This window comes from Papio anubis, chromosome 14 (genome assembly GCF_008728515.1).
Source record: "Papio anubis isolate 15944 chromosome 14, Panubis1.0, whole genome shotgun sequence".
Classification (NCBI taxonomy): Eukaryota; Metazoa; Chordata; class Mammalia; order Primates; family Cercopithecidae; genus Papio; species Papio anubis.
The window spans coordinates 97,958,034-97,985,661 of record NC_044989.1 but is presented as its reverse complement, the minus strand read 5'-3'; the positions used below and the strand labels follow the sequence as shown (position 1 = coordinate 97,985,661).

At 50.4% G+C, this 27,628-nt stretch overlaps 2 protein-coding genes and 1 long non-coding RNA gene across 4 annotated transcripts in view; 2 read left to right on the top strand and 1 right to left on the bottom strand.

Moving 5' to 3' along the window:
- Positions 1-5,659, bottom strand: part of LOC101011360 — a 46,602-nt gene extending 40,943 nt beyond the window's left edge. The window contains exon 1 of one of the 2 annotated variants that reach the window (XR_636780.4): positions 5,567-5,659. This is a non-coding gene — a long non-coding RNA (uncharacterized LOC101011360). Of the gene's footprint in view, positions 1-3,827; positions 4,094-5,566 lie in introns of those variants that run through there. The other variant, XR_001894378.3, reaches the window with a different exon arrangement.
- A 2,422-nt stretch (positions 5,660-8,081) lies between these two features.
- POU3F3 (POU class 3 homeobox 3) lies at positions 8,082-10,987 on the top strand. Its single transcript, XM_031655507.1, is given in 2 exon segments — positions 8,082-8,169; positions 8,172-10,987. Coding segments are annotated over 2 exon segments (1,341 nt in total). The 3' UTR covers positions 9,425-10,987.
- Positions 10,988-19,146: 8,159 nt separating this feature from the next.
- Positions 19,147-21,289, top strand: LOC110741020. The gene is made up of 3 exons (XM_021924549.1): positions 19,147-19,198; positions 19,277-19,748; positions 20,877-21,289. Exons 1-3 carry the CDS (start codon positions 19,147-19,149, stop codon positions 21,190-21,192), a joined length of 840 nt encoding a protein of 279 aa, XP_021780241.1. The 3' UTR covers positions 21,193-21,289.
- The last annotated feature ends 6,339 nt before the right edge of the window (positions 21,290-27,628 follow it).

Here is a 27,628-nt window from a genome sequence, read left to right as displayed (position 1 = left end):
CCTTTCCTGCAGATCAGACAAATCAGTTATCAAAATGATACAAATAATTAGGGGAAGAAACACTTCAGAAAACTTAGCAAGACCAAGAAACAACTCATCCACTGCCAAGACGACAAATACTTTTTTCCACCCAAAAGCTACCGTGGAAGAGTCATCTCCTTTGTATATAACACAGAGTATGGGTTGACAGTATGCTTAACATTTTAATTTGTAAATGCTAATGGCAAATGTGCTTCTGAACCGCAGCGATATCAGAGCTCCTTATCATTCTCAAATGGAAACAAATGAGTAAATACCCACTTTGTGTTTTGCACATTTGACCCAGGTAATGTTCTTCATTCTCTCGTTTGGCAAAAGCAATTTCGCCATCCCCAACAATTAAAAGTCTGTAGCTTCGCCCAGCACTTTGAATCTTAATTCATACCCAGCTTGATCACTTCCACCCTCAAATCATTATAAAATACTAAAGCCATCTCTATAATGCGTTAGTTCTTGTCAAATTGACTTGTTGCTCTACCCAGATTTCTTATTTTCTGTTTCTTTTACATTAAGGAACCTAGGACTATAGATATCATGAGGGGCAAGCATTTTATCTTTCTGTTTATTGTTTAATTACATTTTCAAAAAAAGGAAAGTAAGTAGCAGCAAGACAGGAACAATCACAGATCTCATGAAAAGTGGCACACAAAAATTATGCTCTAAATATAGATAATGATTGCCTCACCAATGTTTTTTGCAGAATGTCTGGCTGAATTGAAAAGTTTCCTTTCTCCTTAATAATTTTTAAATGCATTCGGCAGCCCTGGGCATGCAAAGTAAGCTAGAGCTTTGAGACATTCGTCCACTTCATGTGGATCTGCCCCAGAAGTCTTTTGTCTGAAATGTCCCAAAAGCCAAAGAGAAAGCAATGTTTGGGCTCAAGTTACAGTTTTCTCATTTCTCCCTGTTTTATTAGCGCAAACCTGAGAGTACCTTTCCTGACTCTAAATGTGAGAGCTCGGGGTGAAAATCACAGATTTAAATGTGTTTGAGTGTGTGCCCCTTTTGCTTATACTGTTCCCAGAATCTCTTGACCCTCCTAGAAAACACACCACTTAGATCCAAACCCTGACTTACTAAAGTTAGTGGCAAAGAAAACTTCTCCTGGTTGGAACCCGGTTGACTTGGAGCTGGGTTAGAAAGAATAAAGTGTCTTTTCCTCTCTTGCACAGGAACCTGAGAGCCATCACATAATGTGGCCCTTCCTAACAGGCTCTGTGACACATTCACAGGTGTGTTCGGCTATTGAACCGTGGAAGCCAGCTTCTCACTTCCAGTCACTCCCGGCTTCCCTTTCCTAGTCACACTCTCTGAATCTCCTTGGGAAAATTCTTAATGACAAACTGACTAATTCTGAACCAGTCAGGATCTGCCCTTCACTACTTTAGGAAGTTTTCCACGTATCTTTTTTGTCCTTTACCACAATAAAGTTTAGTCTTCACTGGCAGTATGTAAATATCTTTGAGGCAGAAACCTTGTGGCTCTGTTGAAACTTTTCTTCAACTGGGTTAAGTAATGCACTAAAAAGTTTCAAGCCCACAGTTACCTCTAACCCGTGGCTATTTTGTATTTTCTTTTCCCTGCCAAGCCTTTCAAGGATAAATCCAAAATCTTTCTAAAACCATAAGTGGTAACAAGAATGAAAGTAGCCACTACATATCAAATAGAGTAAAAGTGATCCTGGGCCAGTGGACTAAATCTCTAGGACCCAGAGTTGCATTTAGAAGTCAAAGCATGTATCAGGTTGAAGAACTTTCATTATTTAAACAGATAATACCTTAGGATGCATTTCGTTTTCTTGACTGTTAAAACAACAACAACAAAAACAACAAAAAAACCCTGAAAGGTAGCTTCTTAAGAGTAGCCTATTAAATCCCCTTAATAATAATTTTCAAAAACTATTCTTGCCTTCACATCTCATTTCTGTTTTCCAGCCCAGAATACACTTCACTGAAATGGAGGAATAGTTTTTGAACTGTATTTCTTTCTGGGCCATTTCACAGACGTGGGCAGGTGGGGGATGGGGAAGTCATTGTCCTCATATTTTAAAACCCTGTGTTATGCAATGAATTCCCTCCTCATTGTGAATATGCATAGAAAGGTAGGGGTATTTGTTCCTTTGGCAAGTTTGGAAGAGCAGATTTGCTTTTGAAACAGCTACATTTTACTCAGTACTCGCTAAGATGAGTCAGTGCGCCCCCTGCTGACGAGCCAATAGTGCGACTCCTGAGCAAAGTTTATTTTGTTCAGTAAACCGTGTCATATAAAATTAACAACAGCCAATAAAATTAGCTTATATGTTTCAACTGTAAAAGTCCAAAACAAAATAAAGCTAGTTTTAGTGGCACTAGAAATCTCTAGTTTGGCTTCTTCTCTTTGGCTGAACCAAGGTTCTTTTATCTAAAGCCCAGTGCACAAACATATAGCTTAATGTGACTAGTGTTCTTCCTTTTATTTCTTTCTCTATGGCAACCAATATGCTCTGCTCAGAAATGTTCCCCATCAAGGAAACAAATGATCTTCAGGGAGCAGCTCTATATGGCATCTGGTCCAATGGAGCACACAGAGTTAACCCCAGTCAAAAGCAACGCTGCCAAGCACGTAAACAAGGAGTGGAAAACTGGCGATTCTTAGCCCCCTCCCCAACTGAAACTTCTTCCTCCCTCGTTACAAACCGTTTCATTGATTCGGCATCAACTGTTTCCAAATAAATTACCAATTCTAAATTGCAAGGTGTTCTGTGTAAAAAAGTGCAATAAAATTCCAGCCATTGGATTCTCCCCCCTCATCATCACAGACGCAGCTTCCTTTAAAAGAACAAAACCAAGAAGATTTTAAAATTTTCTCCGGCCTATTTCACTAAGGTAAGGCACTCAAATGGGCCTGGACTTGGCCTAGCTATGTCCTCCGGCCATGTTTATCTAATTAACTGCACCTAGCAAGTAACTGCACCCTCAATTTTTACAAAACCCAGGAACAGTGGCAAGGAGGGGACAAGTGAGGCTGTCAAAAATAGAAAACAAAGTGAAATCGAGTCTGCGATGCTAAAGCTCCAGCCTCCGTTGGGAATGAAGTATAGGGATGTCCTGGTTAGTTTTGATTGATCACCCTCTTTCTGATGGGCTTTCACTACCGAGCTGGGAGGCTGCAGCTCCCCGCCTGCTCCCCAGACACAGCATTAACCAGGGGTGCCCTGACTTCCTGCCTCGCTTCCTCCTCCTCCAGCTCTCTGCCTTCCCTTTGCCAAGTCCCCCTCCTCACTCCATCCTCCTGCTCCCAGCATGAGTCCCCCCACCTCAATCCAGGCAGGCACACACAATTCAGGACATCACCACTGGCTACAGAAATAGGGTTTCTTCCCCTCTAGTCCTGATTCTCTGGGGGAAAAAAAAAATCCCAATCAAGAAATATTTATATACTGCATGCTTAATAATCACTTCTTTTCCAAGGTTTCTTCCCCCTCGACCCGCACCCCACCTTCACGATCAACAATTACAATGAATAGCATTTCCCCCCCACCCCTCCAAAGTAAAGTGGCTTTTGCTGTGTGGGGCTTTGGACTGAGTCCATCTTTTTATGTAATATTTTAGCAGGGTTGGATTTTTTTAACTCCCCCCCCAACATATCTTCCCTTCCTTCCTTCCTTCCTTCAAACAGTTGCTCTGTGAACCCTCTCTTGTCCCAAGCAATGAAAATAAGCTCCCAAACCTACAATAACATAAATAAATAAGCCAAAATGGAGGGGGAAAAGAAGAGAAAGCAGGGAAAGAAAATGAAAAAACACTTACCGAGCAAACTTCCAGGGTTAGGTTTTTAAATAAAATGTGTTTTTTAATTTTTTTTTCAAATAAGGTGACTGGGTTGGGAGTGGAGGGGAAGGCATATTCTCAACTCTCCAGCACCGATGCGTCCTTAGCCTTCCCTTCACACTGACGCCTCGAAGCCCAGCTCTCCACTAGTCTATTATTTTCACCAAAATATATGAAAATGTATGCAAATGAAAATCAGCACTAACTGTTCTCCCCTTGTTATATACTTTGGATTTTTTTTTTCCAGACAAAACAATCACACTCGCAAAGGGAGGGGGCGGATGGGGTGGGGCAGCGTGGAGGGGGGAGAGAGGCCGGGGAGCGATTCGAGAATTAAGTACGACGAAAGGGGGGAGGAAGAAGGGGACAGACCTCAGAACAGAAGTGTATTTCTGTTATCGAGGAGCACAACGTTTTGGGGGGCTTCCCATACGCGCACACACACCCTCCTTGAAAAGAAAGAAAGTGGATCTGTTTGCAGAGGCGCTATCACGTTTCATCAGGCCACCTGAGACTGCTTTTGAAAGCGTGTACTGTGAAATTCATAGCAGTAATTTAGACAAAATCCTCACTGTATATTAATGAAAGGCGGCCCCATGGCTCTGTTCCTATCCTCCCCATTCAGTGTAAACAAAACCACGAGACTCTCTTGGTTTTTGAGCCGGATCCAAGCAAAATCGGCAGGAAAGGAAAACATGGGGTGCTGGCACCGACTATTCAAACGTCTGCACCTGGAGATCTCAGATTTATTCAATGAAATCTGTGTTCCATCTTTTATATATACATATACGCATACATAAATATAAAAAGCAACCTTTGGGGGACGCAGAGGAAAAAAATCCGTTCTGTTTGGGGTTTGGTTACCACCGCCTTTGGTATCTATACCTTGGCAATAATGGCTTTGCTAAAACCTACCTACGACGGTATCTCACCCGGCAAGCAGGAGCTGGACGAGAGCCTACATAAATTCTACGCGTCTAGTGTTAATCTTGAGATCACGCAGGGGCTGCCTGGCTGAGGCTGGGCAGGAGAACTCCTGCTTTCACTGAGTTCACTTAACTGCGCTCGGCAGAGGCACGATACAGCGGGAGAGAAGGGCAGGCCCGTTCACATTTTAATCGGAGCGCACCGGCGGCCGCTCCTCGTCTGCGTTCTGGGCCGCCGCTCTGGCTCGGGACTGCCAGATGCAGGCGCTGGCTGGGGGCGGCGGGCGCAAGGCGAGCGCACCCGCAGCTAGGGGTGCGGGGTGCACGCACACGCACGCTCATTAAGAGCCATGTATTTATTGAATGTCCGAGTTGGGTTAGTTCATTGGAAATCCCCGAGGAGGGTTCAATTTGCCCTTGTTTTCATTGCCACTTTCTCTTTTTTCTTGGTTCGCTGAGGTTCCTCTGTGCAACGTTTCCGCTTGGCCGCGTCCCCCCACCCCACCCCACCCCACCCCCGCTTCTCTCGCCCACCGGGTGCACTCCCCCTCCCGTCCCCCTTAACTCTTTCAGCTGGGTTGGAGCTGAGAAAGCGTTTGTCGCCGCCAGCCCCATCCACCACGCAAATCCATCTGAGACACACACACACACACACACACACACACACACACACACACACACACACGAGGAAGCGGTGGAGCAGAGAAGGGCGCGGCTAGCCGATTCCGGTTCTTTCGCCCGGCTTCTGCTGCCGCGGGAATTCCTAAAGCCATCGGGGTCGAATACACTTACGATGAATCTATGGGGGAAGGTCGGACTGATTGCTTTTCAAATACATCGCACGGCTCCGCTGACCGGCACCCTCCAAACTCACAAGGGCACGCACGCTACTTGCACGAATCCCAGAGGAGGGAGGAGGGAGGAAGGGAGGGAGAGCGAAGGAGGGAGAGAGGGGGTGGAGGAACGAGCAAGCGGCGGCAGCGAGCGGTCCGTCTCGCACGCGCGGGCACCGCGCTGGTCCTGGGCTGCAGGTTTCCCAGATGATGGCATCCGAGAACTTAAACAAAGGGGGCCGCCGCCGGCGCGCAGCGGCTGCGGAAAGTTGCGGTGGCGGATTTCCAAGGAGCGCGGCCACGACCCGAGCTCTTGGCGATGCGAGCCCCCGCTTCCCACCCCCGCCGATCAGAGATGGGGGCCGGCTGGTGAAGGGAAGAGGAAACTTTGAAACCACAGGGGACACATCTGTCTATAGGTATTAGCTTGAATGGTACATCCGTGCCGCGCGCTTTACAAATCTCTGGCGGGGCGGGGGTAAGGGGGTGAGCAATCCGACGCGTACTAGGTGGGGTGGGCAGGTTGCTATTTTTCATGTTTCCCTCTTCGTTTTCCTTCTGATTCTCTTCCCCTCTCCCGTCCCTCCCTCCCTTTTATCTCCCCTTTCTTCCCCCCGCCCAGACCTATTGCGAACACCCAGAGCCGCCGAGGGAACGCCAACGTCTGGGCCGGACACTAAGAGTTAAGATGTGGCGGAGGGGGCGGCGGGGGAGGGGCGGGGAGGGGAAAGTGGCGAGGGGGAGGGAGGCTGGGGGACCACAGATTTCCAGCTTCTACGACGCTCTGCCTAAATTAAAAAGCAACCAATCGGAACGGCCGGAAGGGGGGCCTCGCGTCCTGAGCCCGTCATTCCGAGCCTGCCAATCACCCAGCGGGTAGCCAATCAGCGGGGGCCCTGGTGCTCGACTTCCTTGTATTTGGGAAAGTGTGGTGGTGGGTGCGCGCTCGCGGCGGAGGGTAAACATTCGACAGTCCCCGCTCTGAGAGGGAGGGACAGAGAGCGAACTGTCAGATCGGAGCGAGAGCGGGCGCCCGAGAGAGGGAGAGAGAGAGAGGGAGGGAGAAGGAAAGTGAGAGAGGGAAAGAGAGCGCGAACGAGGGCACAGAGCGAGCTCCTGCTGCAACTCTGCTCCAGCACGGCCAGCGCCAGCGCCCGCCGTCGGTGCACTCTACGAGCAGTGCAACGTGCCCACTGGAGTTGTTGTGTATCAAGGATCGATCCCCTATATGCACACACACACCTCCACCTCCACCAATGCACTCTTCTTCCTCCTCCTTCTCCAGACAACTGCTGGGAAAAAAATAAAACACCAACCCCAACCGTCAGCAACAAGGTAACAGAGCGATTCGACATCATTTTTTTTCCTGTTCAATTTTTTCCTTGTTATATTTGTTTCCTAATTTCTGCCCAAAAGGAAAGATGTCGCATCAGACTGTGACTGTTGCGAGGAGAATGAAAAAGGACTCTTGTTTCAGAGGCAACCAAGAGCTCGGGCAATAGCAACTTCAGAGAAATGCACCATCGCAAGAAGTTTTCCTAGGACAGAACAAAACTTGAAACGAGAGGACCAGAGGGGGAGAGCAGGAGCCAGCCTCCCCTCTCCGCATTCGCGAGCAGCCAGCAGCACCACGCCTTCAAGGACGAAAAAGTTTTACTACTCTAAGGGAAAACGAGTGAAATGTGTTCCTGAGGAGGAGAGGAGAGAGCGCACAAGGGAAGGAGCGGACCGGTTGCTGGTCATCCGTAATTTGGCTAAGGAAGAAAGGAGCAGCTTCTTTCTTTGTTATCTCCCGTGAAACCTTCATTTAGCAGGTGGACGGAGCCCCGCGACCGGGCAGAGTCCGGGCTCGCCCGAGGACAGGAGGAGGAGCGGCAACCCGCGCGTCCCGGGAGAGCGCCCCGAGTGCAGGTCCCCGCCCCGCCCGGAGAGCCCCGCTGGAGCGAGCCCAGCGCGCCCAGGAGGCGGGGGCGACCCGGCCTGAAGGGGTGGCAGGCGCAGGCGACCCCCCACTCCCCAGAGCGCTGCTCCTGCGGCTGCGGCTGCTGCTGCTGCTGGTGACCAAGGCCGGCCGGCGACCCCCGCGCCCTGCCGAGCGGCCTTGCAGCTGCAGCCGGGGACCGCGGCGGCGGCGGCGGCGGCGGGGGCGGAGGCGGCGGCGGAGGAAGGCAGCAGCAAGGCAGCAGAACCAGCAGGGGAGCCAGGGCAGGGCAGGAAGGAGGAGGCAGGAGGCAGAGACGCAACGGCGGCAGCGGCGGCTGGCAGCCACCGGCACTGCTGCAACGGCAGCAGTGGTAGCAACGGTAAAGGGTAACAGGAGCGAACAGCATAGCCACAGCAGCTTCGCCTGCCGAGAACAACCTGGCTCGCAGCCGGCTCAATGTGCCTCGGACGCAGCAGGGAGCCTAACGGCGGCAGGGGTGGCGGCTGGCGCAGTGGCAGCGGGAGGCACCTGAAAGGGCAGGGTGAGTGGCATGCAGCCAGACGCGCCGCCGAGCCTCAGGCACCAGGGACCGTCCTCTGTCAAGATGGTCAAACGACTTATAATACAGAGACCCATGACTTCAGCAACGGCGGCCATATGCTGAGCCACGCGCACCAGTGGGTCACAGCCCTGCCCCACGCCGCCGCCGCCGCCGCCGCTGCCGCCGCCGCCGCCGTGGAGGCGAGCTCGCCGTGGTCGGGCAGCGCCGTGGGCATGGCTGGCAGCCCCCAGCAGCCACCGCAGCCGCCGCCACCACCGCCGCAGGGCCCCGACGTGAAGGGCGGCGCCGGGCGCGACGACCTGCACGCGGGCACAGCGTTGCACCACCGCGGGCCGCCGCACCTCGGACCCCCGCCGCCGCCCCCACACCAGGGCCACCCTGGGGGCTGGGGGGCGGCCGCCGCTGCCGCCGCCGCCGCCGCCGCCGCAGCCGCCGCCGCGCACCTCCCGTCCATGGCCGGGGGCCAGCAGCCGCCACCGCAGAGTCTGCTCTACTCGCAGCCCGGGGGCTTCACGGTGAACGGCATGCTGAGCGCGCCCCCAGGGCCCGGCGGCGGCGGCGGCGGCGCGGGCGGTGGAGCCCAGAGCTTGGTGCACCCGGGGCTGGTGCGCGGGGACACGCCGGAGCTAGCCGAGCACCATCACCACCACCACCACCACGCGCACCCGCACCCGCCGCACCCGCACCACGCGCAGGGACCCCCGCACCACGGCGGCGGCGGCGGCGGCGCGGGGCCTGGACTCAACAGCCACGACCCGCACTCGGACGAGGACACGCCGACGTCGGACGACCTGGAGCAGTTCGCCAAGCAGTTCAAGCAACGGCGCATCAAGCTGGGCTTCACGCAGGCCGACGTGGGGCTGGCGCTGGGCACGCTCTACGGCAACGTGTTCTCGCAGACCACCATCTGCCGCTTCGAGGCCCTGCAGCTGAGCTTCAAGAACATGTGCAAGCTCAAGCCGCTGCTGAACAAGTGGCTGGAGGAGGCGGACTCAAGCACCGGCAGCCCCACAAGCATCGACAAGATCGCGGCGCAGGGCCGGAAGCGCAAGAAGCGGACCTCTATCGAGGTGAGCGTCAAGGGCGCGCTGGAGAGCCACTTCCTCAAGTGCCCCAAGCCCTCCGCGCAGGAGATCACCAACCTGGCCGACAGCCTGCAGCTCGAGAAGGAGGTGGTGCGGGTCTGGTTCTGCAATCGGCGCCAAAAGGAGAAGCGCATGACGCCGCCCGGGATCCAACAGCAGACGCCCGACGACGTCTACTCGCAGGTGGGCACCGTGAGCGCCGACACGCCGCCGCCGCACCACGGGCTGCAGACGAGCGTGCAGTGAAGCCAGGGCGCAGCGCGAAGAGGGCCGCCGCCGCCGCCTCCGCAGCCGCCGTCAGCACCGCCGCCGCCCCCGCCGCCGCCGCCGCCGCCGCCGCCGCCGTTGCCGCTGCCACTGCGCCGACCCTGCACCTGGGCCGCTCCGGGCTCCAGCCCAGGCCCATCCTCCGCCCTCCCCTCCACCCAGAGACAGGCATGCCCGCCCTTGGAGGAGAGAACGCGGAAGAGACAGACCAAGGAGGCATTTTTGCAGTGCAAGGAAGGAGGGGCCAAAAAGTAAAAAGCATAATAAACACCCAGACTGTTTTATATACATGTATAACAAACAAAACCGGAAGAGAAAAAGGGGGCGATCATGAGATCTCGTTTATACTGTGGTGGTGTTTCGTTTTTGTTTTTGTTTTTAAAGAAGGGTGAAGATGCCCGACGCACCAAAACTGCACTCGTGAGGTTTTACCACCCTGAGATGACCTACACGGCAGCGGTGGACAGCACCTGCCTCGTCTTCTCCTCTTTGATAAAAAGAGAGAGAGAGTCCCCTTTCCTTTCACTTTCTCTCCCCAAAATAGCTGCCTAAAGAGATCCACGGAAACTTTATTTCCTGGGAGCGACCTGAGAGAAAACAGAGGCACCAGGTTCCATCAGGGGACGACACCGTGCTCTGGGACCCTGTTTTTCTTGGCCATATTAAAGTCATTTGGAAACAAACAAATCAACTCTGAAATGGGAAGGAGGGGGAAAGAAAACAGTCTCCAGGAAAAAAATAATTATATTGACAGCTTCTGAAACTAACAGACTGAATAGCAAAGCCAAAAGAAAAGTATCCTCAAAGTAACCTTGGAAATAAAAGCATCGGGAAGGAGCAGAGGGAGAGGGGGACGTCCGCTGAGGAGTGGCGAGAGGCCCGGGCCGAGTCGGGTCGCGGGCGGGCGGGCGGACTGGGAGCAGATCGGGGGCCCAGCCAACAAGGCCGCCGAGCCAGGCCCGGCCGCGTACCCAGGCTTTGACGGCTGCCATTCAGGGTGGACGATGCCTAAAGATTCCACCGCTAATATTTTTTTTATTAATATTTTTATTTTTTATTTCTGGACTGACTCAGATAAAGGAATTTAGAAAGACTGAGCACCAGCCGCTGCACTTCTCTGGACTTCTCTCCTCAATCCGTTGCCAACTTTGATTGAATGGGTGCTGTGGATGTGATTATATAATACTGCCATTTCCAAGCAGTGTTTTTGGTAGGTTTTAATAAACAGACTTTTCAAAAGACGGCAATATAGAATTGTTAGATCCGTTGTTGATCTAAAAATATTTGCTTTATATTTTCATTAAATGACTTCTTTTAATATTTTATTCAGAATACTTATGAACTGCTGCAAAACGGTAATTTATTTTTCCCCAGATCTTGTATTACGTGTTTTTTTCAGACGAGCACAAATCAAAATGAAATGAAAATATGGACAGTTGTTAGGTAATAAGGGTATCTTTTGATGTGATCATTTGATTGTAATTTAATTTGAGTAGTGATTCCGTAAGAGCTGATCGAGAAAATAAATTTGTTAGAATGAAATAGTCTGTGTCTGATGCGTAAACACTGTGTGGGAAGAAAAGAATTCTTTAAGAAATATTTTTTTACTAATGAAAATCCTTAAGTAATAGCGTTGAGGAAGTAGAGCCTGCTCCACTTAAGGTACTTTTGGAAATCTAGAGTAAAGCATAGGCATTGCTGAGACAGCTAGTATTTTAACATAGTAGTCACTCCTCGTTAATCCATAAATTCACAGTATTTTTCTCTCCCTTAATTTTAGTGGATGTCTTTAGTATTTTTAGGTGAGATTGCCTAAATATTAACCCTTTTCTTGGAGATACCTGTGTTTCTTATCGGAAGATTGAACGATATCACCAGTAAAAAGGAGCCAACTGGTTATTAATGGTTAACACAGCCCCTCCCCCCAAGTTCAGCTTCTTTTTTCTTCTCCTGCCCCCCTTCCAACATGTTCCTCTTTTCTCTTTTTCTCAAGACTATAGTGGTTAAGAGTTGCCTATAAGTCTTATAAAATATTTTGATATCAATTACTTCCCGTCAATAACTATATGTAATTAAATTTAAATTATTAAGCTTTTGGGGATTTTTTTTCCCCCTGTAATGAAAGAATATAGTTCTAAAATCCTGATTATGGTCCACACTGCATATCGTCTGTGCAATCACCAACTCAGACTTAAGGTTCTATATTTCTGTGTTTTTTTCTCTCCCCAGTATGATTCTAGATCTTCTTTACTGGTGCTGGGGATTTTAGTTTTTAGGTCACCTTTTACCTAAACCCTGCAGAGTGGTCACATTGATCAAGTTAATGTTTCAATATTTACAATGTGGGGAAATGAAAGTGTAATGCCTCAGGTTGTGAGTACTTAAGACGCTAAAGGCTCTGCTTAGTTGAGTCCCTATATATTGTACTTAAAAAAAAAAAAAAGTATTTAGCAGTGATAGAGCAATGATTTTATAGACCAATTTCCCCCAATCTCACTTAGCTGTCACTCACTTTTTTTCCTCCTTCTCTCATCTTCACTCCCTCTCCCTGTGATACCAATGCAGGGGTTAAAAAACCCTGAAAACTGTGAGACCAGCAAGGAACAGTTATTTCTCCCAGACAGGCCCTGTGTCACTTTCATAAATCAAGCCCAGCCAGATGGCCATGTATTGGGTTGCATTATTTTAAACACCAAATCCTACTAAAAATCACAATCATTTTGATTTGTGAAATCTGAAAAAGGCCACATATATTAAACAGAGAGAAGAAAAAAAATGAAGACAAGAAACCACAATTTACTTTTCTCTGCCTTCTTGTTCCCTATTTCTCTTGCTGCTGTAATCCCTATGCCCAGCAAATTTACAACCTGGAGTGGGGGTGGGGGAGAAGTTCACCATTTTGGGGGTGTCTAGAGAGGCAAGCAAAGAAGTCCTCGTGGAAAGCCGAGGACTGGTCAGGTTGTTTTTATGTGGTGGATACTACTGGCACGTGAGATGGAATCTTGTTTTTCCTATGGGAATGGTGGTGGTTGATTAGACAAGTAATGGGTCTATTAAAAAAATTTTGGGAGGTATCTACTTACTTGATTTAGCTGACAACAAAAGAGCTAACATTAGATTTCACACTGTTTTCTATTAAAAAGCAAACTTTGCTGATTACTTTGGAAGAATCCCTGATTTGGGGGTAGCAGAGTAACTTTTAATTGGAGAAGCTAGGAAAGCAAACCCATTTTGTTTCATTATTTGCATTTTATAAAGTGAGCTAATGCTTGCACTCCATTTTTTTAATCAACCCTTTGAATGTAATTACAAAATGAAATTCATGGTTGAAAAACAAAAGAGGGCAGATATAACTGAGAGGTTTTGTGCTAAGGCTTATATTGTTACACATGTAAATAATGAAAATATTGTTATATATCACCAGATCTTTTTAATGAATTTGGTCATTGTGTTCCTTTGCAGCGCAAGTGTCTTGTGCTTCGTAAAGCGCCCATTTGTTTCCTCCATTTCAATCCAACCCCCCCTCCCCTTCCAACCCAAAGGAAAGTGACAAAGTTCTGTTCCATCAGCCTTGCTAATCCCAAGCTAGGCCCACTTACAGTTTACAGTCTCCTGTGTCTCTTGATCAGTTGTCCAAGCCTCCGTCGGTCACCTCACCGCCACAACCATTTTCCCCTGGCAAGTTTGTGCGATAAATCATTCAAGGTGTATTGAAAATAGTCACTTTGCTGTTGTTGCTCTGAAATTTTTTTTTTTTTTTTTTTTTTAGTACTTAGCCAAGGACTACTTCTTTGTTCCAGGTAGAACTGTTCATTATTGATCTTAGCGATTGCCTCTGCTGCCCTATAGCCTCCAGTGTTTGCTCATGACCATGCTCATAATCTGTTTTGTATGAATGGTTTTGAACATTCAGAGAATAATTGGTTCTAATATTAAATGCAGTATATACTATTGATAGTTTTATCGATAAGTGTAATATTTTAAATAATTTTAACAATTAAATTTGTTTTTTAAATTATATATTTGTAAAGTATTTATCCTGTTGAAAGCAACAATATATTGTTGTATTTATTCGTTTATTTTTGTAATAAATGATCAACCTCTTCAAGCTAAATCAAAAATGATACTTTTATATATTTATACAAAAATGTACTTTAAGAGATGGGCATATTTGCACTAATTTGTATGTAAATTGAGTAAAATCCATTAATAACTTGTAGCTTTCAGTACTAAATTGAAGGAAGAAACATTCTCTCCACATGAAGTGTAGTTTGCCCAAGTTCCAGGGTAATTAATCAACTCTAAAATGGATGCAACAAGTACTGGCACTGGATGCAGACTTGAAATTAATTATTTGAAAGGTGGACCTGATTGTTTTTTTAAGGCAGAAAGACAGAAATTAAAGAATTTGCTTCTTTCATGAAATGCACGTGACTGGCTGCAACCATTAGAGCAGATGCTGTGTTTCAGTGATATCCTAATACCTGACTGTGCTCAGACATCTATGTTGGGAAAGGGAGTTGTAATAAGAGTTGGGAGTTTGCGGTGACCCAGAAGCAGGTGATGTGAAAAAAGAAGAGTTGTGCTATACTGAAGAAAAAACTTTAGATGATCCGTAAAATGACTGTGAGTGGAGAAGCCCTTTGTCCTAGTCCAGCTACTAACAGCATAAGCAATCAGCACAGGTGTTGTTGTTGTTGTTGTTGTTGTGGCTGCTGCTGCTGCTGCTGTTGTTAAGAGTGATGCATTTGAGAAGTGTGAGGCAACCCCTCAGGCTCTCCAAGTTCTATAGGTCAGTTGGTCATCTCAGCTCCTCAGGGCTGCTGATCTGAGGGCCTGAAGTTCACCCATGTGACCTCCTGGGTGCGGGATCCCCATGGCAGGCTTGACATTGATTTCAATAAGGAAAGCAGAGGGCTCTGCGTTTGCATCCTGAACTTTGTAGCCTAGGAAAGGAAATAGTGCGCAGGCTGGAGGAGCTGGGGGTGGGGGCGGCGGAGATAGCAGGACGGGTACTTGTGTAATCAGATTCTTTGATTTTGTTAGCCTGGCTCATGGCCTATTAATTAGATTACTCTCTCTTTCATTCTTGATTTCACATCCGTGTTTGTTCCTGTATCCTAAAATGTGGGCGCGAGCTTGGCGAGCAGGAGCCTATGATGTCACTGCCGGCCAGAGGCGGCCGCCTGGCCTTCTGGCGGGCTGTGGGCTGCGTTCTTGATGAGTCCGGTCTTCCTCAAGGAAGAGTTGGCTCTGGAAGTGACCTCAGAGGGGTCTGGGAAGAGGGCAACAGTCATTCTCGTGGCGGCACGATGTGTGCGCTGGTGTGTGCGCGCGCGTGCCGTGTGCATGTGGGTGCGCGTGAGCGGAGGGGAATGCGGAAATTCGCAGTCTGGACCCCGAAGCCCTACGGGTACGGGCGACTGGGTCAGGTGGAAGGCCTGCCTCCGGTGAAAATCCGGGATCAGAAGAGGCGGAGGGGGAGGGGTACCCGAGGCAGCCGGGCGTCCAAAGCTCGGTTCTCTCCGGGAGGGAGGGCAGGGCTGGGCGCGGAGGTGGGGCGGTGGCGGTCGCGGTGGGGCGGCCGGGTCCCTGCTCGGCCCGGCACGGCCGGGCGGCCAGACTGTGGCAGCTGCTGCGGGTCCCACAAGTTGTTTTCCTCGTGGCGACCATTCAGCAAAACGCACGAACCTTTCTCAAAGATTTAAATTTCGCGGATGAATTACCATACACCGGTTGCTTAGCAACTAAATTCAAGCAGGGCTAAGAATATGCAAGCTTTTTGTATTCTCATTAATAAAAATGCCACTCTGACACAGCAACCCGACTTTGGATCACTGCAACTTCTGTAAAAGCCGTAGGAGAATACAAACCGATCCTGCCTTTCAATTACAGATCAAAATGGCTTGAAACGCGATGTTTTGTTCATCTATCTTCCTAAAAAGCGATGTAAAAAATAACGGCTTTCAAGAGCAGTAGTAAATTCTTTTTTTTTTTTTAATGGAGTTGTCTATCGGGGTTACTGATAATTGTCAACTGAACCCTTTTGAAACACAGGTTTAAATAAACCTTTTCATAAACGTTTCCACTCTCTCCCTCAGTCCCTCCTACCCTCTGATCCTGTTCTTCCCCAGCCTCGTAATAACAATTATTATTATTATTATTCTGGAAACACTCAGGCCTGGGGAACCCTAGAGACTAAAGGGCAGTCAGCAGAGTAATAAGCAAACCTGGGGGCTGGAGAAAGTCCAAGGAATTGAGGAGCCAGGGAAAGGGAAACTTCTGAAAGTTTCCTTGGAAGGTTGAGGGAGTTGCTGGAGGCTGGAGTCGGCTCAGGTCCCAGAGGTTCTGGCGATAACTTTCTGGGGGGCTTGTGGAAAGAAAGGTAGAAATGCTTGTGGGTCTCTGCGCGACGTTTGCGGATTTTCCGTTCTGGGGGTGCATCCTCCTCCCGGGAGAGTTGAGTTGCCGCCCCCGCTGCTGACGGTGGAGTTCAGAGGGGCTGAGTTCAAGGCCTGGCTGACCCGGACTCTCTCTGAAATCCACCTCTCTGCTGCCCAGGGCCCTGGAGTCCTGGAGCGGAGGACCAAGTAAAGACGGATCTGGACCCGTGACCCCTTGGGTCTTCCAGGACTGTGGCCCAGCCCACAGACCAGGGCCTGAAATTGATGTGGGGGACGTACTCTGTTTGTCTTCCCGAAGGATGCGCCGCGTGGAAGGAGATGCGCAGACTGGGTTCCAACCCGTAACCTTTCGCTGGGGTCCCCATGTGCTGGCAGAAGAAGTCAGAGCGGAACAGTCTAGTGCACTGGCTGGGCTCATTGTTTGGGAAGACACCGAGGTCTAGGCAGCTGGGATTGCGTAGCGGAGGCAAGGCCGGAGGCGGCCGGTGGCTTTGTGGAAGTTTCGCGCCGCCAGGCCCTGCGCGTCTCACTGGGCGGTGGAGTTCTTGGGTAGCCCCCGGCGTTTGGCCCACGCCTCCGCTTCCCGCGTGTGGGAAACTCGAGCACCCTACAGGCACCGGGGTAGACTGCCTGTGCCTGGCCCGGTGACGGTCACTCCCCCAGGCCCCGTCTCCGCCCAAGGACTGCAGGCCTAGGCCTACGGGGAAATCCTGAGACCGCGGTGTGCGGGCTCCGGCAGCAGGGCAAGGCAGGGACTGTGCCCAGTCCTCCCGCCAAGGAGATCGCACGCCAGCTTCGCTTCTGAAGCTGCAAACGGAGGCAGTGGTCAGCCTTAGAAAGATCCCGGGACAAAGACGAAACCCCAGATTCATCCCCATAAGATTCCTGGGGAGCCATTTCCCCTTCCCCCCTCACTTTGGCAAACAGGAGAACTTTAGAGGTGCCGCGTCCCCAAGTCAGCCTGGACTTTTAAACCCCACAACTGACTCCATTTAACCCGATTTCTTTCTAGTGTGTACCAAGAAACAGTGGAACTTAAACCATAAGTGGAGATATTTGATGTATTATAACATGCTCAGAGGCATTAGAGTTCCTTTTTTTTTCTTCCAGTAAAACATACATAATAAACAGGGAGCCATTTATTTACAAATACAAATGTCCTAGACAAGTCACATTCCATGTATGTAATTCATTAATGGAATTTGTTCCTTTTTCTTCCTTTGGAAACAGAAATTTTAGCTTTTAAAAATGGCTTGGGTCTTGGGGAGAGGGGTGGGTAGGAGAGTAGTTTACCTGTTCTTCGAAAAGGGAGCAGAAGTGTCCAGCCAATTCCTGCTTTGAAAGAATGCTAAACAATATAAAATAACCTTTTAAAATAGAGAGGCTTTTGTTTTCTTTTTTACTCCTCAGAAAAGAAGTTTCTTAGTTGTAGTTGCTGTTACCAGAATTGCCCAGTGGAAATGGGTTGGTAATATCCCCCTAGTTGACAAGTGCGTGTGGTGTATGTGTGCACGCACGTGCATGTGAACAAAATTGCATTTTAAATGCCTTAAGCTGGATGGGAATATACGAAAACTGTATCTGTAAAATGTATTCAGTTGTCACAGTTTTAGAAATGTCTGTGGAAATGTGCCCACCAGCCTGCCTCCTTCCTGAGAGTTTATATCTAGGTAGAGTGTTAGGTGATGACTTCCTAGTCACCGGTATGGCCAGGATCAGTTACCTGGTGAAACTGAGTCTGGTTTTTAATTCAAGAAGTTTTCTCTAAGGGAATCTCCTTTCCCTATAAGTTGATAGAGGGGTGTTGTTTGAAGGAGAGTTGTCCAGAGGAAGGTGGAATCAAGTGTGAATTATCTGTGTGACCCAATGAGCAGTGAATAAATATGAAAAGTGCAGAATACACCTGAGGTATGTCTGGGGCTTTGTAAGGTCCCAGCACTAGACATGATTACATAGTACAAAAAGAATGATCGCTGCTGCCCATGTTTCATTATTGTAGCTACAAAATAATGGAATGAACATTGAGAGGGAAGCAAAAACTTTTTTAAATTGTTTTTTCTTTTAAAGAAAAGGAACAAGAGGTGTTCTGATGAGCTTCCTGGGAGACCACCCATTAGCTCTGTCCTCCAGGACTGTCTCTCCGCATAAGGCAAGCCCATTTAGTCGGCTGGAACATTGCACACTGAAATAGAATAGGTGTTCATTTCAAAGAATTTTCCTTGAGCCAGCAAGAAAATAAACGGTGTCAAAACCCACCACCCTCACTGTATCCAGGTTTAGACAGGGAAACTTTGAGGTGTGAGTGGGGCTAGCCAGATTTGTTCCTTTCTGGCCCTATCAACGTCTCAGAAGGAGGGTGAGTCTGTTTCACTTACATTTCCAAGGTTGAATACTCTCCTGCAGAGTTAAAAAATAAATTAAATAGGTCTAATCAGAAAGGATAGTATCACCCAGAAACTGACCAAATGAAAAGAAATGTCTTAGTAGCTTAGTCTTGAGAATCTTTAGGTGACAATAGTGAAAACACCGTCGTAGAACAAAACAACATCTACGAACTATTTTAAATTACCATTTCATGGGAAGAAATCTTTCAAATTTCAAAATCGCTCAGGCAAGCCTACTGATTCGACTTTGTACGCCTTAAAGATTTCTGCCAAGCAGGGCTTTAAAAACGTTTCCCTACTGAAAGAAGGTCTTTAACTCTTCCAGGAACTATTTAATAGTTGTCCTGAATGTTTTTAACAAGAGAGGGAGGTTAAGTGAGCAGCCTTGAGTCCCACACAGCCTGGGGGAGTAGAAGTGGTGGACACTCAAAGGCACGGAGCAGCCTGCACCTGAAACGGGCTTTCTGCTTTTCAGTGAGGAGGGGAGGCCAAGGTCAGCAGTATTTACATATGTACCTGATCCCAAAGGCTTTCCTCTATTTATCAAAGAGGAGGGACTGCAGGTGAGGGGGTGGAAGTGAGGGGAGAGAAAGACCAAAAGAGAGATCAGTTACCTTTCCCCTTTGTTCCTGGGCCTTGAACTGGGGCTTCAAGGAGGGGAATAAAAGCCCCCAGGGAATGATGCTTCCATCTCCATTTGCATCATCCTGACACCCCCGCCAGAAAACCAAGTGCTGGCTGATTTGGGGCAAAATGGTAACTTGAGGAATCCCAGTGTGAGTGTGTTACATAACATACAGAATCCTCTGTGGGGAGAGGTGCACTCACTTGATTTTCTCCAAATGACTGTGTGCAGGCGGAAAGCCCTAGAAAGAAGGAATGAAGACAGGTTAAATAGGAAGACTGTGGGGAAATGGGGAAACGTGTAGCCATATATGACAGGGCACATGTAAGCTTGTGTGCAGGTAAAGTTATACCTCCACCATCCGTGTGCCAGAGCATCCTTCAGAGATCCTGCCTAGAGCTGCACCTTGGCTAAGTAGGAGTCCGTACTTTACAATGGTGGTATGGTGGGGGCAGTGGTACCCAAGACTACTGGGACCTGGTTGTCTTGTGGGGCAGTAGGAGCCAGGTTTGTTCACGACTGTGTCATCCTCAACCAGCTCTTTTTGTCAGAACCCTCAAATCCTTAGCCTGGGCGGGCAGGTTACCCCCTCCTCTGTGCGCCCTGCTGTGCCCACCGCAGTCGCCCTGCGGTGGCAGGAGAGCTACTCATTCAGCAGTAGCAGTATTGCGCCGCTGCAGCATCCCGAGGTCACATTCAGAAAGCCGGTTCTTCCAGGACAGCATCGCCCCAATACTGCAGGCGGGGCTAACCGTGCTTATCTGCCCCAGGCACGGAGGGGAGATTGTCACCAACGGAAAAGAGCCTTGCAGAAGGGGAGCTGAAAGAGGGCGGTTGATCCTGGGCAGAACCCCTGCGCCAGGCCCTCTCCGCTGGGGGCGAGCCGGGAGGTAATCGAGGGGTCCGGGAGGGGGAGCTGCTGAAAGCGCGCAGGCTGACAAGGCTATAACAAAGGCTTCCTGCAAAACTAGTACTAAGGATCTTTAAAGGATCACACACCTTGCAGGCGTGTCCCCAGCTCCCTGGACGCAGAGCCCGCTGATTGTTCTCCCGGGCTCCGCAGATGTGCCCGGGTCGTCAGAGGTGTGGGGCTGGATGTCCAGCGTCTCGGCCTCGGCCCCTGCGCTCGCACAGGCCTGCGCGGGTAGGGGTAGGTGCCCGCGCCTGGGCCCGCGGGTCTTTGGTCATGGCTGTTCCCCGGGAGGCTCAGTTACGCGGCAGCCTTGCTGGGCAACATGCCTTGCCCTTGGTTAATCCGGGAAGGTCGCGGGCTGCAATCTGGCCTGACGAGGCAGGCCCTGAAGTTTCCCCGCTGGGCGAGCAGAAGAGCGTTCGAGAAGCCGGGAGCTGGTGGGGCTGGCGGGGCGTCTGAGTCACCTGAGCTGCAGAACGGACGCCCCCACGACAAGCTGTGAGCACTCACAGCGGCTAGTTGGGCATTTCCCAGCAGCCAAGGCTGCGAACTCCGCCCCCGCTGAGGTCCCCTTTGGTTCCCGAGGACCCAGCTCCTCCCGTCCCTCTACTCGGCGCCCCTTGCCGCCATAGAATCCTGGGGCGACCCTGGGCCGGGACCTCCAGCTGATGGGTAGGAATTGGTGGGAAAGGATTGGCGCCCCAGCACCGGGAGACTGGAAGAGTTGAAATGAATGCAGGAGAACAATTGGGAAAAAGTAAGAAAAAATCACCCGGATGACCTCCAACTTCACCCCCACACCCCCACGGGATTCTGAAGGCTCCTGCGCAGGTCCTACAGGCGTCTAGGAGTTGGTGGGAGAGGCGCTGTTCTGGCACCTCGCGGTCTCAGGAGTGGGGCTCAGTACAGAGCAGGCGGCAGTGAGAAGCTCAGGGCCCGAGTTCAGGTCTAGGAGCAGGTGCAGGAACCCATCAGGCAGGAGTGTTTCTCGTCCGCCGACAAAGTGGGTGGTGAGAACACAACTCTGGGAAAGGGGTAGGCGTGGATGTAAAATATAGTCAGTGACTGTTCCCCTACTTCTTGGTGTCCCCTTTCTTGAACTCAGCCCAGGAGAAGCTCAGAAGCATGGCTGCAGACCTGCAACTTCCAGCCGCGGGCACCCACCGGCCAAGCTTCCCAGAGCCCAGGTCTGCCAAAGCTGGTTCAAGCCCTCAGGCCAGACCTCCAGACAACTTCCCTATCCACCCCCTACCCCCGCTGACCTGGGGTGGGCTAGGGCTTCCACCTCCCTAATGGCTGCTGCCTTGGGGCCTGCTCTGAAATTCCAGCCGGCTGGTCTGGCTTCGGCGGAGGAGGGGGAGGCAATGAGTGACACAAGCCCCCACCCCTGGCTACAAACAGTGCAAATGAGATGCATTTAGGCTGATCACGCTACTGTATTTTATGCAACTTAATGTGTCTATGTCTTGTCAACTCTTCTAGTCAGGAAGAATAGCAGAAAAAAAACTTCAAAGATTTTCTATGTGTGTGTGCTTTCCAACTATAATTCCATACAGGGCGGTGGGGTGAGGGTGGGGCTGCTGACATGAACAACATTATATAAACCCTCCTAAAATGCAATCTTAAGACACAAAGAAAGAAGTGAAAACAGGTGGGGATGGTGGTAGTATTATCTTAGACACCTAAGGGGTCAAAAACCTCAGTGGAGTGAAATGGGCCTGGGGTATTCTCCCCTTGGTGCCTCCCTAGGGACAAGCCTCTTTGGCCTGGGTTATGGCTGCTGGCAAGAGACCTTGATGAAATTAAGTGGATTCTGGCTGGGAAAAGTTTAAAGATGTAATATTTCTTTTAAAGAAACAAACTCATTTATATTTATTTGGGGACAGGGGACAGGTCCTGAACAATGTGTAGGTCCACCTAGGGGAGTGTCAAGGGTGCCCTGGGAGGGGATAGGTTTTCTGACACAAAAGAGGCCCTGTATGGGCGATGGAGTGTCTGTTCTCCTCTTTATGTCCATTTTCAAACAAGTTGTAAGTAGAGGAAGCTTGCCTCCAACTCTCACCAGACTCTCCCACCAGGTGTCCTGGGAACTGAGTGATGTGGGTCTCCTGTTAGGTAAGTGGAGCGGGTGCCAGGTTCTAGGAGACAAATAGCTTCTGGTATTGTGCCCCAGTCCTGCTTGTGCAGTTCCCCATGCACTTTGGGAGAGCTCTGGAACTCCCTGTAGGACAGCTGGACAGGATCACAGAGTCAATAAACCCAGAGCCAGCACCACCGCCAGCCCTTCAGGCTTCTTTGCCTCTGACACCAGAAAGGGGAACAACTGATTGTCTCTGCCCTGTTCAGGGACTCTGCCTCCCCTCACCCCCATAAAGGCTTAGTGGTAGGCAGAGCCCAAGCTGAACTTGTTTGCTGGGAGTCCTTGCTGGGAGTCCTTGCTGGAGGCAGCCTCTTGCCCCCTCTTTCAAGGGGTGTCCAGGGTCAGCAGGGAATTTGCTTGAGGGGAGCCTCTGGGTCCTCTGAGTTCTCAGGGTGCCTCTTGGTGCCCCAGAACAGAAACGAAATTGTTGTGGACACCTGAGGCTCTCCTCTTTAGAACTGCCTCTGGAGTCGACTGTCCACTTAGAGAAAGTGACCAGCTTCACCTTCAGGACTCAGGGCCATCATACATAAGCTGCCCACAGTCTGGGCCAGGCCAAAGAGGCTTGTCCCTAGGTAGGCACCAAAGGGAGAGTACCCCAGGCCCATGTCATTCCACTGAGGTTTTTGAATCCCTATGTGTCTAAGGTAACACCATGCCATCCTGTTACCTGTGCAGGATTCCTTCCCTGTTGTATTTCTTGGCACTGCCTGAAGTGTGAGCTGCTCCACTGCAGGGCAATTAACGCTGACAAATAGAAATGAGGAGGGGGGATCATGTGCTTCACATCAAGAGAAGAGGCCACCCAGTGCTCAAAAAGTATCAAAACTTTTCGCTGCTTAGCAGAGGAGTGTGCTTGTCACTAGCAGCTCAGGTTTCTGCCATGCAGCCTGGGCATTTCCATACCAGCCTGGTAAACACATCAGAACCAGATGCTGCTGCTGCTGCTGTAGGCTTCCACCTAGGAGGGAGGTGAAGGGGCAAGATCCCAAGCCAGGGACTTGAAGTTCATTGTTCCAAACACTTCTTGTGTCCTGAAGAGCTGAACTATGGGACAATGAACAGAGATGACCTACATCAAGATGAGCTGCTGGCTCCTCCAAGAGCCCAGCTGCCCCCTGCCTGCTTCATGGTGACTAAAGAATTCCTACTAACTGCCCCCTCCTTTCTTCTCATGGACTCCAGCAGGAATTTATTCCCTTCCTCCCTCCAGGCCTTCTCCTCCTATCCCGGAATGAACGGGACTTCCATGTGGGATAAGAAAGGGTGTCAATCAACAGGCAAGGAGGGTTGGCAAATCATCTTCAGTAATAAATAAACCCGGCTACACAGTAGCCTTTACACCAATATACTGTTCTCAGTAACCTTTTCTTTTCAGTCACGTAACTGATGGCAAGCTAAAGGCATTTCAACTCATGAGCAAAAAGAAAATTCAAAACATAGGCCTAATTCCTTCTTTCTCTTTGCTGTCTGGATTCCCCATTCTTCATTTCCTCACCTTCGAAACATCCCAATAGCCATTACCCCATCTGAAGAATTAAAACACTTGTTCCTTAAAATCTTCCAGGGTCTGCCAGATTGTCAGAGTAACTGAAGAAAGCACCCCTGCCCCATCCTAGTTCTGCATCCAAACCAAGTACCATATATTGTGTAACCACCATCATCAATTACACTTTGCATAACTTGGCAGAGCCAGAAAGGAAGACTCCATTATTTACCAGCAGTAGCAATACACTTTACTGAGAAAAATAAGTTCAACATTGACCATGAATACCTACTGGAGAACTCTTTGAAAACATAACTTCTGTCTTTTTTAACCTCTTATTTTGGGGAAGGAGTGCGGTAAAAATCTTAGGTAGCAGAATTTTAAAACAGCTTGATTACCTCAATCGGGTTTGGAGTCCTCAACTCCAGTCATTAGTAATAAAGTCATTAATAGTCATAATTGGTATTTAATTGCTTGATCTGATTGGTGCTTTATTCCTGACTCCATTTAGTTTCACGGAGAGGTACAGGTGGTGCAGTCAGTAAACGGAAGCCAGCCATTTGCAGGCAACTTTTCAAGCACAAGGGAAAGTACTTTTGTTATATTTGCAGACATGTGTCTCACACATTTCCCCCCTGCTTTTGGTAAACTATCTAAGAATAAACATTACAGATCTGGGTTTTAATTTCTCCAGATGGGATCATAAAGTACCTAGGAGGTGTGTGTGTGTGTGTGTGTGTGTGTGTGTGTGTGTGTGTGTGTCATATAGAATTGAGGTCACATGGCTGCTGTTCACACTGCCAGTCAAAAAGAAACTCAGTGCTCAATGCGAACGCAGAAAGAACTGAACAATTGAACCGCTAGTGGAATCCAGTATCTGGGCAAGTTCACTTTATTCCTTCGCAGGAAGAGGGTCAGCAGCGGCCAGCGAAAGTTTCCCCCGCTCTTTGAAGAGGGAGGTGATGAGACCTGCCAGACCTTCCCACGCGCGGGCCGCCTGGGTTCTGGGGCTTTCGTGACCTCTTCCCTCATCGTGTTCCCCACCCCCGAACACACACACACACACACACACACACACACACACACACACACAATCTTCCTTACTCGGGAAACTTGGTTTCAACCTGGCTTCCCTTTTCAAACCCCCCCCCCCAAGAACCTCCCCTGCAGAGATGCCCTGCGCCCACCAGCTGCGCCCTCCCTCTCCTATGCCCAGAGCCTCCTGTCCGCTCCCCGGTGCTCTGGACTCACCCGGCACGGTCCTTCCATTCCACACACAGACAGGAAACCGGCCTCTTCGGGACAACATTTGAAACCACATTTTATCAACATCATCAAAGACCAGAGCACACACTTCGGGTTCTGAGCTCCGGAGCCCGCTTCTTGCAGAAAACCGGGTATGGGGGAAGGGCCGCAGGGGCGAGAAATCCTGCTTCCAACTGCGATTTCAGCTTTCTTATGGAAATGAACACGACGGCCCGTTCGCCCCGAGCCCCCCTCCCGTTCCCAGCTCCTCTTCAGTCTACCCTTTCCTCCCGCTAACCCCCGCCCTCCCGGTCCCCGAGTTCCCGCGGCGGTCAGGCTGGTGGGGACGCCCTCGCTCTGCGCCCGGGTCTCGGCGCGCGCGGAAACCCGGACCGTGGGCTCCCCTCCGCCCCGCTGGCCCGCGCCCTGCATTGAATATTCATAGGGATGCTACTTTCTTAAAGGAGAACCTACCGCGCAGGAAAGTTCACAGCCAAGGAGAGGCACAAAAGAAGGTCTCCGCGCTGGTTCTCGAGGGAGAGGAGACGCATCCCTTCTCCTGGACAGTGCGCGTCCAGACTGGCATTAAGGAGAGGACTAGGGGATGGGATCAGCTATCGTCAAGTCACTTATTTTAGAGGGGGTGGGAGAAGAGGTGAACTTGGTGCTGGAGAGAAAGCGTGCTCCTTAATCACCCGTTATTTTAAAATTAGCTGTCGCATCTGACGCCCTAGGGTCCCCAAGGGCCTTTTCATAAGAGAGTCTGTTTAATGTAATTGGCTCTGGGAGCGAGAAAGTTTGCCCTGTGTTTCTGGAAACACGCCCACGCAGTACGCTTAGGAAACTTTACACTGAACGATTGCCTTGGAGCGGCGAAAACCGCTACAACCAAACCTGCACCTGCCCCATTCTCTTAAAAACAGAGCAGCGGCTGTGAGCGCTGGGGCGGTAAGGGCGGAGAAGGGGGCTGTCGTGTGCGTCCCAGCTCTCCAACCCGCACGTCCGGGACCCCTTTCCGCCCGCGCACCGCGGTCACTTGCAGCCAGCGCTGGCTGCTTGAGCCCGCGGCCGGGTCGCCCGGCTTCTCTCCGGGATAGTGGCCAGGGCCTAGGCGCGAGCCCAAGAAGGAGAGCGAAGGGAAAAGAAGGAAGTTCTCCGCCGGCCGCGCAGCTCCTCCAGTGAGCGCTCTCCAGCCCTGGGCCGGGCCGACCCGCGACGGGGCCAAGCGTAATGCCAGGCGACTCCCGTGCCCTGTGCCCAGCCCCGCGCGCGCACTCGCATTCACACACATTCAGACTCACACCCCACGGTTCTTTTTGTTCCGGGCCAGGAGCACTTTCACAAGTGGTTAGAAAGTCTTGGGCGCCATCTAACGGGAGCAGCAAAAAGTTGACGCTGGGTGGAGGTTAGGATCAACCAGGAGCCCAGGATGGGCGGAGGAGGTCCTCTCTCTCACTCTCTGCACTCCCGGTCTTGACCCCCTGCCTCCCAATTACCACCACCAAAAACATACACACACACTCGAGAACTGCGGAGCTTCGGAAAACCTCCTTGCCAGGGCCTGGGGGCAGCCTTGACTGCCCGCTCAGGGACCATCCCCTGAGCCCCAGGCTTGCCTGCCTTCAGGCGTTCCCTAAGGCGCACAGAAGAGGAAGGGTCGTTTTGCGCCTGTCTGAATACGGCCCCGGTGTCCTGCAAGCTCTCTCTGGTTTTCCTTTGGCCTGTGATGGAAAGTCCGAAGATGCCCGGGGCAGGCGCACCTGCTTTTGGAAAGGAGCAGCCACGGAATTAAGGAGTCTGCAGCCAGAGGGGCTTTTAGAGGAGAGAGAGGGAGTTCAAAGAGGATAATGGCAAGGAAGCAATTGAGGACTTGGTCCAGCCGTGGCCCCAGGAGAGCTGAAACCTGCGGGTCTCCTGGGAGGAAGGGTTTGTGTCCTGAAGAGCTGTCCTGGGGATTGGGAGCTGCTATTTGGAGGAGCATCACCAGTGGTGAAGCGCAGGAGGGACCTCTGGAGAGGACAAAGGAAGCTGGACACAGGACAGAAGCACCGAGGGAGTTACTCGCCCATCCAGAGGGGGCTGGAGCTTGAGGAGGTGCAGGCCGCCCCACCAGGATACCCAGCCACTGTGAGGGCCAGTGGTCATGGGAGGGAATCGCGACCATGCACTCCTGTTGGGTCAGGGGCACTGGGTGGAGTCTGAGAAGTTAGCAGAACGGGAGTGTCCCTGGCCAGATGTGAAAGCAGGAGAAGGGCGGAGAGGTGCCAGTAAGGCCCAAACCCCTTCTCCTGGGACCCCGCAGCTGCCATTGGCCCTGGAGTTGAACACTATGGGGGACTTATCTTTATACCTCCAAGCAAAGGGTGAGGCATCCGGAGGTGGCTGGGCAGGTGGTTTATTCCTGGGGAAGATGATAGATCTCACCAGTCCATGCTCAAAGCTGTTAGAGGGCTGAGGCCTTCTATCTGTCTTCCTGTGTTTATACACAGATTAGAATACCTATTCTTCCTCCGTCACAAATGTTATGGGGGTAGAACACGATGTCAGATGTTCAAAACACTTTTTTATAGTAGTAAAATATATATGACATGTAATTTACCATTTTTACCCTTTTATGTGCATAGTTCAGGGGCATTAAGTACATTTACATTGTTGTGCAACCATCACCATCATCCATCTCCAGACCTTTTTTGTCTTACAGATCTGAAACTCGCTACTCATTAAGTAATAATTATAATTCCCACTTTCCCCTGCCCCCAGCCCTTGGCAACCACCATTCTACTTTCTGTCTCTGTGAATCTCACTACTCTAGGGACCCCATGTTAGTGGAATCACACAATACTCATCCTTTTGTGACTGGCTTATTTCACTTAACATCTTCCAGGTTCATCCATATTGTAGCATGTAGCAGAATTTCCTTCCCTTTTAAGGCTGAATAAGACCTCATTGTGTGTATTTACTACGTTTGGTTTACCCATTCATCTGT

Excerpts from the sequence above, each read along its gene's own strand:
- LOC110741020 (XM_021924549.1), top strand. The coding sequence starts at position 19,147 with ATGGGGAAACGTGTAGCCATATATGACAGGGCACATGTAAGCTTGTGT. Across the intron at positions 19,199-19,276 it reads ACATGTAAGCTTGTGTGCAG|GAGTCCGTACTTTACAATGG; the intron begins GTAAAGTTATAC and ends TTGGCTAAGTAG. Across the intron at positions 19,749-20,876 it reads CGCTGGGGGCGAGCCGGGAG|CCCAGGAGAAGCTCAGAAGC; the intron begins GTAATCGAGGGG and ends TCTTGAACTCAG.